The 14,370-nt window shown below is 36.5% G+C and overlaps 1 protein-coding gene and 1 long non-coding RNA gene across 2 annotated transcripts in view; one reads left to right on the top strand and one right to left on the bottom strand.

Annotated features, from left to right (window-relative positions):
* The window catches only part of LOC113235838 (matrix metalloproteinase-14-like), a 202,174-nt gene that overhangs the window by 8,186 nt on the left and 179,618 nt on the right, over positions 1 to 14,370 (bottom strand). Inside the window, exon 5 of the mRNA XM_026471756.1 lies at positions 717 to 866. Within this exon, the coding sequence (XP_026327541.1) occupies positions 717 to 866 (150 nt within the window). The remainder of the gene's footprint in view (positions 1 to 716; positions 867 to 14,370) is intronic.
* LOC113235840 lies at positions 8,546 to 12,919 on the top strand. The gene is made up of 3 exons (XR_003310896.1): positions 8,546 to 8,561; positions 8,943 to 8,981; positions 12,762 to 12,919. It is a non-coding gene; the product is annotated as an uncharacterized LOC113235840 (long non-coding RNA).

The raw sequence follows: 14,370 nt of genomic DNA, 5'->3' as shown, positions 1-14,370 counted from the left end.
GAGATGCAAAACCACTAGCACGAATTAATTTTATTTCTTTTTAAAAACATATTTTATTGAAAGTATTGTGGTTATGGTGGGCTACGAGTTGCGACCCTATTCTAATGCCTCGCACGAGAAGCTCACAAATCCCCTTAAAATGGATAGGACGTTTCTCTAAATCCTTACTTGATTATTATTTATTATCAGGGTGATAAATCAGCTAAAGAAATTCCCACTACTTTTTAGAACAAATCTACTCGATATTTTATTTGTAGCCTACGTTCGCTGTACGATTAGGTAAAAGAGTAAAGAATATTCATCGAATTTGTAAGGATTATCTTATAATCGGGATTTTGACGGAATAGTAAATTAACTTCAAAGTCTAAAACAGTTTTCGACAAGGGTTAGTTCATTGTTATTCTATACTTACATACATAAGTTAACGTTCATAAAATAAATTTTCTATTTGATTTTCTCCATCGAATTTCCTTGAGTTAGATAGTTTAAACATATGTAGCATTATACTCAATTACATTTACTTATAGCTACAGATTAGCGAGCATGCCGAGCATGAGCATTATTTGGTAATAATTATAAAATATTCTTTAATGTCTTGGAAGCTTTGACATTCCTATTGTGCATTATGGATGGATGCTATGTCTTATCCCTCCAAGAGGAGTTTCGCGTCAATATGCACAAATTGATATGTTTACTTGTGTAAAAAGAGTACTTACTTGGCGAAAGAGACAACGATATCAGCTTCGTCGGAGTTGATTTCCTTGAATGTAAGCCGTGAAGCCTGCTGCCAGACGTCGAGTGCGCGCGCCAACACGCTGCGGGTGTGGTATGGGTCGACCTGCGAAGGTCGCCTCACCGATGACAAGCTAACAACAAAAGAAAGACATTTTTATATTATACGCTTAAGCTACCGTTAAGTTTTTACACGTACAATACTTATAAATGTATTTAAAAAAAAGTAAAAGAGTACTTCAACCAAAAGCGAAAAATACCGTAAGTAATAATGAAAAAGCATGATACAAATAAAATGTGGATCCATACCTACATGAACAAAACCATAATATGGTAAACACACACAAACATGTACAAACGGTACACACTGGTTTTCCAAAGTGTGATAATTACTTGTTTTCGAATGTGTGCTAAAATATCAGATTACAATAATATGAAATCGAATACGTGTGTTTTCATAACCTAACGACGACTAGTAAACAGATTAGAATTTTATCTGTGACCAGGCTCTCCAGGGCGGCTCCGGTCAAGTCATTAAACGCAAATTGTTTATTGACAAAGTATCATGTTATATAATTAAATCCCTGCAGCGTCTAGTTTGTCCCTCAGATTTCCGTTGACGGACTTGGGAACTTATAATTGCTGTTACCGTGACCTGTACCAGTAACTTAAAACAGAGGGGTTAAATGTCACTTTATCATAGCTTTTGTTCATGAAACTGGGTGTTAACTGGGGAAAAAAACCTACTAAGTCTTTTCATTATTAAATTAAATTATGACTGTTAGGTACGTCTAGCAAATTGTGTTACAGATTGTTGAATAGTTAATGGAATTGATAACCAAGCGAGTGAAGTATTAAAAGGCTTTAAGCGCATATCACGTGTAGGGAGCATTTGGAGTGATCACGGCCAGCATTACAGTACCAGGTAACGAAATAATCGCATTGTGAACAATTTGAGTGACGCGGCCCTATTTAACGCTTGCTGCGTTCATTACTCAGGATTATGCGTTGTCATGTGCACAGTAGACTTCATTAGACCGCACGCAATTTTAATTAGAGATCTAGTGCAAACCGGATATGTCGCTAAGCTGGAATTTACTGCGTATATTAAAAAGCCTTTGTATCGTGTATTAATTTTAAATGAACCCGTTGTATGCATCGCGGGTCGCGGTTGAGCGCAGGCCAATGCTGCGGTTAGGTATTGTTTCATATTTGTGCAACGCATTATGCTGGATAAAATATCGCTTCCGCCGGTTGTGCAAACTAACCAGGGTGGTAACTAACCACCGCTGTTAATTATTTTATTAAATTAAGAGACCTGGTTATATATGTGCTAATAAATTATTTGATCCGAAAATGAGTATTTTTTTCTGCGTCATCCATAAACCGCAGTGGAACGGATCATACATAATGCATTTCTAACAGACTATACATATATTTTATAACTATCACGTGATAATATTTGGTGATGCCTGAATTCGATTCAAAGCCCAATATGTATTTTTGACAGACTGTACATATATTTTATAAATTTATAACGTGATAATACTTGGCGATGCCCGAATTAGATTCAGAGCCCATGTGTTTCTGAGAGATTATACAAATATTTTATAATATTTGGTGATGCCCAAATTTAGAGTAAAAATGAGCTAAAATGATGTGCAAAATAATTTATGAACTCTTTTAATTGTCGGGGCAGGACAGGACAGTGGAGCGGCGAGCATGGAGGATGGTAGCCGCTCGAAATTTATTATTGCCATATTAACATCGCCGCCGGCTGGCACGCACTATATCAGCCAACTAGTTAATTGCAAGCCTTGGATGAAATTCGCAACCGCATTTCAAAGTTAATGTTGTTACATCAGCCCGAAATAATGAGGGCTGTAATGCATGAGGGAATTCCCGCTGTCCGCTTGATAGGATTATTGTTATTCTTCCTAGATTCATGTCGCTTCATTTAATTTTATTAACCATCGTGTCCTGTAACGCCCCTCTTATTGACGTTTCTATGTTTAGTAACAAAATGGGAAGATAAATATGACGTACAAGTACGACTTTGGAAAAAAGAGCTTTTTTTAAAACTACACAAATTCTGCTCTCTGCTTATATTTAGTTCACTCTAACGATATCTGTGTCTTTCGTTCACACTGAATATTTCACTTAAAGACGTCAATGAATATTATAAAAGTAACATATAATTATAATAAGTAATTATAAAAAAGATTGTAAACGTAAGCCTTGCTAAAAAAACAACCAGTTAACGCAGAGACAATATTGTAGATTTTAAGTTATTATCAGTGATTGTAGAACCGGTACGTCAGTATGAACAATGGTAGTCCCAGTGGCGGTCGTCAGTCGAACAGGTTTCAGCCTCAGGCTGCTGCCCTCATCAATATGTGTCTTCACACCTCACTTCACTAATTGTCTGATAATCACGTTCACTACCACCCTCTAGCATCTCCTTCCCCCCTACCAATCTCACGGACGTCGTTAGCCATTCATTCCGATATTATTTTAATTCTGCTTCTTTTAAAACGAAACAAAAGTACTGCAAGTAAATTTCTTACATATAACTAAAAACTTCCTTAAGTTGATTGACAACTCTTAGTTATTGATACAAGTTAAAGGTTAGCTGTTAAAACGAGTCATAATTATGTGGATATGCGCAATTATTAAGAAATAATGTTTGCTCCACAAAACAAAAAGTTGTTTTAAGTAATTTGTTTAGCTTCCCCAAAATTATTACCAAATATTTTTACAAGCGCTTTAAAAATATGGTTTACAAATTCCATATAAAATACTTTACGCAATCAGCAATTAAATTGTACCATTTCTATTTTTCCTGAATTGGAATGCTAAAGATTTGAAACTTGCCCAAGAAGCCAGAAAAATATTGCTGAAAAAACGAGGTCACCCAGGTATAATTTTCATTTACAAGAAACGCGTGAATAGCTATTGGGAAACTTGTTCAACTTTCCATTACTTTTGGAGGACTTCGGCACGTTGTGTGGCGAGGCAGTTTAAAGGAGTTGCGAGTAAACAGAAGCCTACCGGTCGTAGGGTAATTGTGTCAGTTCTGTCCGCGTGACCGGGTGGTTGGGGAGACCGGCCACGTGAGCACGTGACCACCCCTGTTGTTGATAATATTTGGCTCAAGCTGGATCCTGCGCCACCTTGGCGACTCCATATGGAAACCTGTCACTAACAAACTCGTCTATTATTCGCAATTCACAATATATACAGTCCCATGTGCGCCCAACAATGAATTCAACCAATTTATTTGCACGAGGAAAATATCCTCATTTTACAGTATACCGACAATGCGACGTTTATTGTAGGGTGCCCGTCCAACTTATCGTTTCGTTAACAGATTGACACCCGCATGGGTCCATGAATATCTTTATTCACTATAAATAAATCTCATTGTTATATTTATTGGTCATAAACTGTCAGAACTCGTGTTCGATACTCACATTAAAACGTTTCTGTTTAATTTAGCAGAGGCGGGACGAAACTGAGTTTATAACATGAAATAATAAAATATGCGATATCATGACGACATGGCGTCTTGACAACGAACGGACATAATCTCGTTACGATGTCATAACAAAGAGATTTGTAAGCATGAAGTTTATGGTCTGTGTCCAACGAGCTTAAATTTAATTTTCTGAAATAATCTGTCAGCGAACCATTAAGAGCATTCGTCCATGCACCGTACCAAGAAAGTTACGTTTTACGATCTCCGAAGATTCTGTGAGCGAGCGATGTAATTTTGCTACGATTACATTTATTATTTATCTCAAATAGGGTTGGTTTATAATATATGATAAAAATACTCAAGCTACGGTTTTCGTTGGTGAAGATGACATAAAGTTGAAATTACAATGTTATTTCAGTGTTGAGGGAGGATTAGCATAAAAATAATAAAATGTCAGCTGGTAACGGTCCCCCGCGGAGTGACAGGTCCCTGCATGTTCCGCGCGCGACCGCCGACCGCCCTGTCATAACGATTGGCATCCTCGACGACACGAAGCATTTTACCTCATTCGTTAATAATAAAGCTGATAAATAAGTATTATTTGCGTGGTCTCTTTGACGAAACGTTGGATGATGTTTTTTATTATTTCTGTATAATAAATTAGCTATCTAAGATAATTCTCATGGGGCTTTGTGCTCTAGGACATGTCTAGGACAGAATAATTCACTACCAGTCGCAGCCGGAATATAAAGCAAAGCAATTTTGTGGCAATGTGAGCACTGATTTGGAGAATTAATTTATTTGTTGAACAATCTGAATATCGAATCTGAAATTGAGATGTTTCAAAAATGTTTAATGTTAATGCTCACGTGTCGGCCTCATCGCTGCATTAATTGCATACGTGACCCGCATGCCGCGCGGTGCTGCGGTTCCACTCGCAAACCAACTGATTGACCTTTATCGGGTTTGTATGACCGATGACGTCGATCGATAATTGAATTTTATTGTTTAACATCCGGAATGTACCGTCAATACGTTACTGTCGGTTATGTTCCACCTCTTATACTATTCATGTGATTATTATAATAACTAACGCCTTGGCAATAATATGCGCTTTTGAAACGGATCTCGAGCTAGCAGCGGCATCTCTGGGAGGCTCGCCGTTGAACGCGGCACAACGACACCGATAAGCGACGCGGCAATAGGCATTGATTCTCACTGGGGACTTCAATAGCGTCTGCCTAGCTATTCTTCGATCTATAAAAGGGTTTAGAGCGCCTCTTCAAGGAAATTTCAAATTCATTGCTTCATGTGACCTCTTCACAGTTTATAGGTGTGGCCGTTATCGGTTCTCTTTATGAGTTGTCGTCTCGTTAAGCGCTTTTAGTAGGTAGAGGAGAACCATTTTGCGTTATGTCAGATTAAATACGAATTTATTGAGCAATAATTAGTGAACGGTAACGGGCAAAATGGCTAACACCATGTGACGTCAGAGGCGACGTCGTCGTCGAATCCTAATTGACCTTTATCATTTCTCCAATAATGGCTCGATAGCTCCTTTGAATGCTGTCGGCCGCTCTCACGTGAACTATTGTGAATTGACGCTCTGGGGATTTGAGAGGATTTCCAGACAGCGCTTCACTGTCTATACAAACATTAGCTACCAACATTGTTATGTAAGACGTTCATGTTTATAGAGCTTGTAATGGCTTTCTAATGTCTGTCTCATTATAGGATTAGATAGTTGGCGACAACGATTCGGTGTAAAATGAATTAACAAGGCATTGTAAAGAAGTATATGTCTGGCGTGTAATGATGCACTAAACGTCTGCTAGAGGTGTATTTAGATTGGGTTTTCACGCTCGCCGGTGCACATAAGAGAAATTAGCAAATCTGGCGGCCGGGAGCGGAATTAAGTCGAGAGTAACGTTGTTATGGCGGTAATGGCATATTACCGTTCGCTCGCTCAGTGCGGGCATTTGCCGGCGCACTTCGGGACGCGGCTACCAAATTGAAACGATTTTTCAGTGACATGATTGCATTGGCGATCACGTTTAGCAGTTCTGCTATCTAGTCCAGACCCCGAACTATGAACGATAAATAGATTTCTTAGAATTTTTGAGATGTATATCTCCTCATAAATACTTAGAGACGGAAAATATTCGCGTAAAAATTAAAACGTGTGAGGAAGGAAACGTCTTTATAGCTTGAGCTATCAAAGTGCTACATGAGCCGTATTGCACTTAAAGTCAGGTTAGCGACGCCTTGTGAACTTTTATATGAGTTAGCTAAACTGAAAGAGATATAATTGGAAACTTGAGACTGCAACGACGGCACTTGGCTGTGTTACGAGCGGTTACGACGTTAATTTTAGCCGTAAAACAATAGTTTTTGCAGATATATCTGTTAACTGGCTTTAGTGATGTAATAAGACTATACTAAAAATACTAAAACTAATTAGAAGTGCAATAAAATAAGTGATATTAGTGAAATTGACTTCAGTACAGTTCAGGCCGACATTATCAGAATATACACTTGAACATTCTAATAATATCGGCCTACGTATTTTTAGATAACCATTGTATCTTGTAAGCAAATCGAAAAAAAAAAATTAAAATTTAATTATAACTAAAGCCAGATTCTCGAAAGATCCGTAGTTATTAAGTTATATTGCCTATAGTTAAATAGGAAATGACTGGTGCATACTGCCAAAGTGTCCTATAATTTGCTATTTGGCAGCTCATTCCGTGCATCCTCGTTCAAATATTAATGTTTCGGTTCATGTTAGAAGTTGCTACGCTATTAGTGCGAATATTGTAGATAAGAGAAATCAATAACCTGTGTCTATTTGCGTAGCAATAATAACCGTCATTTCTAGTTAAGTGTAGGAAATGGAAAAGCTCGTAGCGGTGCCACGAAGCGTAGCGTTATGCTACGCGTGCAGATTTTTCAGAATTCGTAAATTAGATTTATGGTATGGAAAGGCTTGGCCTCTACTTGGTAGCATGACTTTATTCCATTACGTTCAATGTACAGTGAGCACTCTTTCAGTCTAAATTGTAGATATTATTTAATATTAACAGTCGATTAGATTTACGAGTGTTACTACCGTTGACTATCACCCCAATTATATTTCCACTACTATACAAATGCTACGGTACCTTGCAAGCAATGTGCTAATTAATGTATTCAGGCAAGTTACAATGGCTCTCGGAGTAAAAAAAAGGTGTAATAGTAAGTATCGAGGTGTCGAACGCGATAACCGCCAGAAGCAACTTTGTACCGTGCTTTTTGAAAATTCGCCTTGCTTAGATGAGTAGCCGCTGAAATCACGGTAAATATGCTTTGCTTTTTCTTTTAGCTTCTAACGTTGTTTTTAACCTGTGCTTAAATGACGAAAATTGTTCGCGGCTTGAGATTTTTGATTTGGTGAAAATCAGAGGCCCGTAGTATTGTCTAAATTGTTTGCAAACTTTTCGAGTTTGCTTAAATTTATGATGTTTAATATGTTAAATGTGATTTTATTCTTAAATCGACCCAGTTTAAGCACTTGTCATATATATGAATCGCGTTCAACATCAGGACGTAACATTTTTTTAACAACTTAATATGAACTGTAAACATGAGTAAAGAAAATAATGATTTAAACTTGTATTTCCAGACAAAACTCAAAATTGTTAGATCTAGTTTATCTATCAAATAACTCCAACGGCTAAGTCAAAGGGGAGCACTGTGCTCGACTCCAATAGACCGATCCACCTTGTTCTAAGTGTCCCAAGTTATTTTTACTGCTCCCTTGTCGCGTTGCTAAAAGCGTTTGCTTTGAATTTTTAAAGCATCAATTGAGGTTTTAAGCTTAGACAATATACGAAATAAAAAAAAATAGATTTTTTTTGACAAAATTTTACTGATTGCAAGTTTACAAAGAAAACAAAGAAGTGAAAGTTAATGCAATTCATCTTAGATACATGTGACATAAATACAAGTCTGCCTTGTTCGGTGTACTAAGCGTTTCGTGCAAAATAATCTGTAAAAAAGTGCAACGACGTGCGTTCACACGTAGCACATAGTTTTATTTGTTTCAAATAACCTTTTACACGGTGCATTATTGAGATGCGCATTCGAAGTTGTGCAAGCAATATGATTATAATAAGAAAAGGGTATAAACAAAAGACAAATATCAAGTATTCAGAGCGGCATTCCGAGGTCGATTGCGGAAATGACAAACCGATTAGTTGCAGGTTCTCCCCGAGAGACGTATCCGCCGGAACTCGATGGAATTGCTTCCCTTCTGATGCACCGCAACAATGTACCGGTACATTATAAGGGGGTTCAGACCCGAAAGCCAAAGGTCAGAAATTTTTTAAGTAATTCTGTATTTATTACTACAGGAGGTCTGTATCGCAGGTAAAGTTTCAGGGCTTATTCAGCTTTAACTTGCATCAAATAAAGAGACAAAAACGCTTTTCATTAAAAAAATACAACTTTATTTGTTGCTTTATTAGAATGACTGGACTTAAAATTGTACAATCTCATACAGTTCCACTATGGTGGACTATGACTATGGTCGACCCACTGAGACACATAAAGAACCTATCCCTGCCCGAACTTCCGAGTTCATTACAATCGAAATTCCCACGGTTCATTAGAATTCTCGACGTTCATTAGAAATACCCGGACGGAGTGGGCCCGGACGTAAATAAGTGATTAACGCAGTCGGGATTGTTTTCAGACGCCGCCTGGAGCAGCGCCGGTGCTGCAACTAGTTGGAGTGAGTTTTTGATACATTTCAAATGACCTGCCATTGCTCGCCTTGCCCTCAGTCACCCCCACTCGCGCCAGTTGGCACGCTAATCTTTTATGAGATTACAAGATTTTCCTCAAATTGTCTTCCGACTTTCACTTAATACCTTAATTATTATTTTAATCCTCTTCAGAGCTTGATCACTGAACTTTTTATTCTACTGCATGACTGCGTACTAAATGAGTGAGAGTATCTGATTCCTTGTTTTAATAAAAAATAGGAGTATATCATTTAAATATAAATAAATAGAAAGAGATAAGGTTTTAATGTACCCATTAATAATACGGGAAAAGTCAGTTCCCACAGATATTTTCACGTCTTGAAAGGAATATTTGTACGAGAAGCTTAGCTGCTGCTAGGACTTTTAAGCTGAATTTTATTACATCGCTGTGAAAGAAGGTAAAGTTAATCCAAGGTATTAATCTGGACCACACCGTTTTATGGGAGTCGTATTTGAAATCCTTACTTCACTCACAATTTTTGTTTCGTTTATTTATACGGTACAACGGTACGATACGGTTAAAACTAAAAACATGCTTTCATAATCACAAAGTAGACGATGTAGGTCGTAGACATAATAGTACATATGATTAAAATAGGTACAAAATATTTCTTTATATCCCACTAAACATGCACTAGGTAATATAATAAATAGGTACGAAAATAAGTATATATTATAATTAATAAATATAGGTAAATATAAGTACGAAAGGATTTTCTATGTAATAAAACTATGATCAATTTAGGCCATTAAGAGCAGTACTAATGAAATCTCGAGGGAGAGAGATCCCCTGCTTTAATTCTCACTAGTTACAAAGTATTTTCCGGTATGTAACGAATTCGGAAATATTGTTATATCGTCGGAGTGGCTGGCACCATAGGGAGGCTCTTGTATTACAGTGCAAGTTCAGAACTAAGTTTGCGAAATGTCAGAAATCATAAGACAAGTTTAGAGGTGGACCCTGATTCAATGCGATGCGTGTTCTACAATTTTACTTTCTAGTTACTAGAGGAAATTGTTGAGCTGAGGTGAGAGTATCTAATTCCACTTGTGAATAGTGTTTTGTTTTAGTTTGGATTCATGAAGTTCAATTTGAAATTTGAAGTTATAACCGCTCTGGTCGGACGTCTTTATTTATGCCAATTACTTTGTAGTACATTTGTAGAACTTGGTAGTACTCACCGTGCGTTTCTATCTGAACACTATGTATAAAATATCGACATCACAGAAATTTTATGTAAATCTACTTTTTAGGTTTCAGAGAGATCCATAATTCAAGAAGTTATTCGTAGCGATAATTATATGATAAAATCTGCGTTAGTTATCAGTGCTTGCACAGAAGTTAGCGGTATGTTTAGGGACTAAATGGACCCGCACGTCCGGGCAAACATCGGGAATTCGCAACTCAAACAAGTTTAAGCAAATTTATAACTTCCGGTTTGGAAGCTGTAGCCTTCTTGCGCCTTATGGTAGTTTACACCGACAATGTTGCTTAAAGAAATTGTCACTACCATTTATCATTATAATTGTATTCAAAAGCACCTACCTACTGTTACATGTACAATCAACCTTAAGGTCGGAAATATTTAATTGTATTTAATGTTTAATCAATTAACGAATTTATTGAAACAGTCTTCGAACAGTATCGATGTTCAGGGAAGTACTGCCACATTACCTATTTTTGCCGCCAAGCTGTAATATGAGTAGTGGCAGTCGCAGTGCCCCTCAGGACTGCAACGTTTTATACAGGCGTATCGCTTACCACTAGGCCCACAACTTGTTCGTCACTTGGTGTCATAAAAAAATGCTAGTAACATTATTAATGAAAATAATTTTGTGAAATATTTGTAATAAATTAATTAATTTAAACTAATGTACATACAAAAAATGTATAGGCATGATGTTAATATTTTATCGTCTGACATATTAAGTAGGTAGGTATCTACCCCATTTCTATCATTTGAATTTGAATATGTAGTTTGTAAAATGCATTGGTTCCTAAGTAAAATACATAAAGTAAGTATACGTATTGCATTAGAAACTACACGCGGTAACGTAACAAGAATGAAATTCATTAATAAGAGAAAAGCAGAATGCAATAAATATTTATTTGCCCATTAAGATATGAGAATTAGCATGCGAATAAAAATGGCTGAGTATTTTAAAGCAACGTAATAATCACCATCATAAACCTTTGTTAAAGTATCCATAAAGAGAACTTTGAAACACTTTCTTATACATCTTAAATAAAAATACTTTATTGTATGTTGGAAATATTACGTCACGTTGTTATGAAAGCATTTGAATGCTGAAAGCAATTGAAGCAGCGATTGCTGCAACTTATATGGCAGCGGAAAGGTAATGATGAAGAGATGATACGAAAATACTCAAAGTTTCCATTGCACTGCGAAAACAAGGCGGGGCGATGCCCTTACGGTTGACGACCTATGTAGCTCGTGTGATGGCTTTTTATCATTCTGTTATTGATTGTAAAAGTTAGTATTTTAAATAATAGGTGCCACTTCAGCTTATTTAATGGTTTTTTTAAGATCGGTGAGCACTTAATTGCTACCTGACATGTTTAGACAATATTCAAACTCATACAAAATTCATAGTAGGTAAACAGTATTAGCTATGTAGATAAGATAATATTACATAAACAGGAACATTCTGATTTATGTATACACTAATAATGATCTAATAATTGTTAATATTCGATATTTGAATACTTCTAGGAATATGACCGTGGGCGAACGTCATTTAAGATTTAAAAATTTCAAGTGTGTTGCAGAGTTGAGTAACAAAGGAAGTTAGCCGACCTCCGAACCCGAAATGAACTCGGTTCGCTTACCTCGCGGTCGTCGCCTGGAATATTATGCAACTTTTACAGGGGCCCGTATGATGCACTGCCACAAGACATCGTAGCGACTGATATACAAATCCAAGTTCACTTAATTTGTTTAATGTTCGAGGTTGTAGACATGACAATAAATCTGAGAAATCGGTTTTCAGTTTCTCTCTTTTGAGTCAAGTGCGTAGTTTATACTTTTTGGTATGTTTTAGTACACAATGCATCAATATTTCTGTATACAGAAATATATACTGCTTGGCCTTACTAACATAATTCAGGTTAAAAGCTAGGGTTAGACAAAGAGCGCTAGAGCGGGCAAGCACCTCGGTGCATTGTACCCTTGGGCCATGCACCCTGCACATTGCACCCTGATGCACTCTCGCAGCTTTGCATGCATTTGAGATAATATTTTTACACCATTACGTAATACACCTTGCTAGATTTTAGTAGGTATCCTGGTATTGGAAATTCTATACACTTGTAATTATTACTTGGCGTGCTAACGTTTAGTCTTTTACTGGAGGAAACATAGATATAGTTTCCTATAGGAGGAAATTGTATTTTAAATTTTTATTGAATTGATATTCAATTATTTTTTGTGAAATTACTCCACTACTTTGTTATAATTATTAATACAAAAATGGAATACTCCGAAAAAAATCATTTGATCCGGCCGGACTCGAACCGACGTCTTCTAGGAACGAACCAGCGGACCTCACGAATTTTTCTATATGCTTGTGTCGTGTCTTTGTATTTGGAAACTGGTTAAATTATGAGAATTTTAAGTAACGACTGATCTACATTAAAGTTTTCCTTCCACTTGTCGAAGTGATTAAGTACTACTATATTAAATAATAATAAATAAATATTAGACAACATCAAAAACTTTCCTCAGATGCAAAAGTAATCAACTAAAGCATGTTATGGAAATCGGAAACAGTGACTACCACAAGCACCCACACCCGAGACAATATAGAAAAGTTAGATTTTCTACATTGACCGGCCGGGGATTGAACCTGGGACATCAGAGACGGCGACACTTTGAAAACCGATGTGCAAGCCACTCCATCATGAAGGTCGTCAACAATATATATATTTCAATAATAGAGGATCTAGTGTCAGACTGCTTTGGCTTTAAGATAAATACGTATGTTAATATTTTTTTAAGGTTCAAAAAATGAATATCCAACATAAATATGTAAAATGAAATGCTCACCAATTATTATAGAATATTATTACTGACTTATTACTGAAATTTATTTACTGTACAATTATGATTGAATTCGGCCCATTAGTGATCTAATTGGCTACATTTATAACGGAATAAGTAATATATGTAATATGGATATATGATTTGAAATTCAATTGCTATTCATTGATTTCTGAGAAAGGAAAATTGATTGTCGAAGATATGATGCGCAAATACCTTAGGTACTATCAGAAAATGGATATTGAAATATGCGATTACTTCCAAAATCTCAACGTACTCGTATAAAATTTGCGAATGGTTATTTTACAACAAAACTGCATTCGTCATAATATTTTTACAAGCGCTCACTAGACTCGGTTGTGGTCAGCTCTAAATCATATCACTGTTTTCCCGATTACAGAAAACAAGTTGCAGAGAAGATGACCGTAACTGGTACTCTGATGACATGGATTTATGAACTTTTTATGTAGTTAACAATTACGGATATGGCTGCCCTTAGCTACATATCATATGGGTGATAATACTTATAAATAATTCACAGGACTGGAAAAAATATCTGTACTAAAGGTGCTTTTGCGTGGACTTCGCGCAAATTGTAAAAAAGGAATACCCAGAAACCTACATTGGACTTCATGGAGTAAAATGTTTGGGATACAAATATAACTATACTTGTACAACTAACTCAATTTGTTTACAAAAACGTTTCCTTAGCTTTAAACAAAAATCACATATTTTAATGGCTTTTATAATGCTACGAAAGGTAATTTGTAATTAAATTTACGATCAAAGTGGCGTCTATGCAGCACGTTTCTCCCAAAAGAGTTTCCGTAATCAGGTACCTACTGCCTCAGCGATTTTATTTAAATTAAGTCGCACGTTCTAAAGCGAACCTCATTTGCGTTTACAAAAGTGCAGATCATATTTTTTCTGGATGTTCGAATTGTAAACGGTGTAATATTCCTTTTTTGTCTCGGAGAGAACAACCGCGCCGCGCTGCCATACAAAGCCTCTGGTTTTGTATTCGTTTCCTCACTCACCTGGAAAGGAAAGAAAAGAAAATGTTAATTAAGAGCCACCGAGCAAAATAGATATCGTTAGCTATGAAGCTGCTACTGTTATTGTAAACAGATGCCAGTGGCGTCAATAAATCGAGATGAAGATATTAGCAATTGTAAAAGTTCTTGTTAAAATAAATAATGACATCTAAAGATATCCGGCGATCTTAAGCATTGTCATAGTACAATGTTTTTACGAATGCTGTGTTTGGGCGGGAGGAAGGACGGGGATACGCGAG

Source organism: Hyposmocoma kahamanoa, unplaced genomic scaffold (assembly GCF_003589595.1).
Source record: "Hyposmocoma kahamanoa isolate Upper Pololo Valley unplaced genomic scaffold, ASM358959v1 88, whole genome shotgun sequence".
Lineage (NCBI taxonomy): Eukaryota > Metazoa > Arthropoda > Insecta > Lepidoptera > Cosmopterigidae > Hyposmocoma > Hyposmocoma kahamanoa.
The sequence above is the reverse complement of the archived record's forward strand: the minus strand, read 5'-3'. Positions and strand labels throughout refer to the sequence as shown.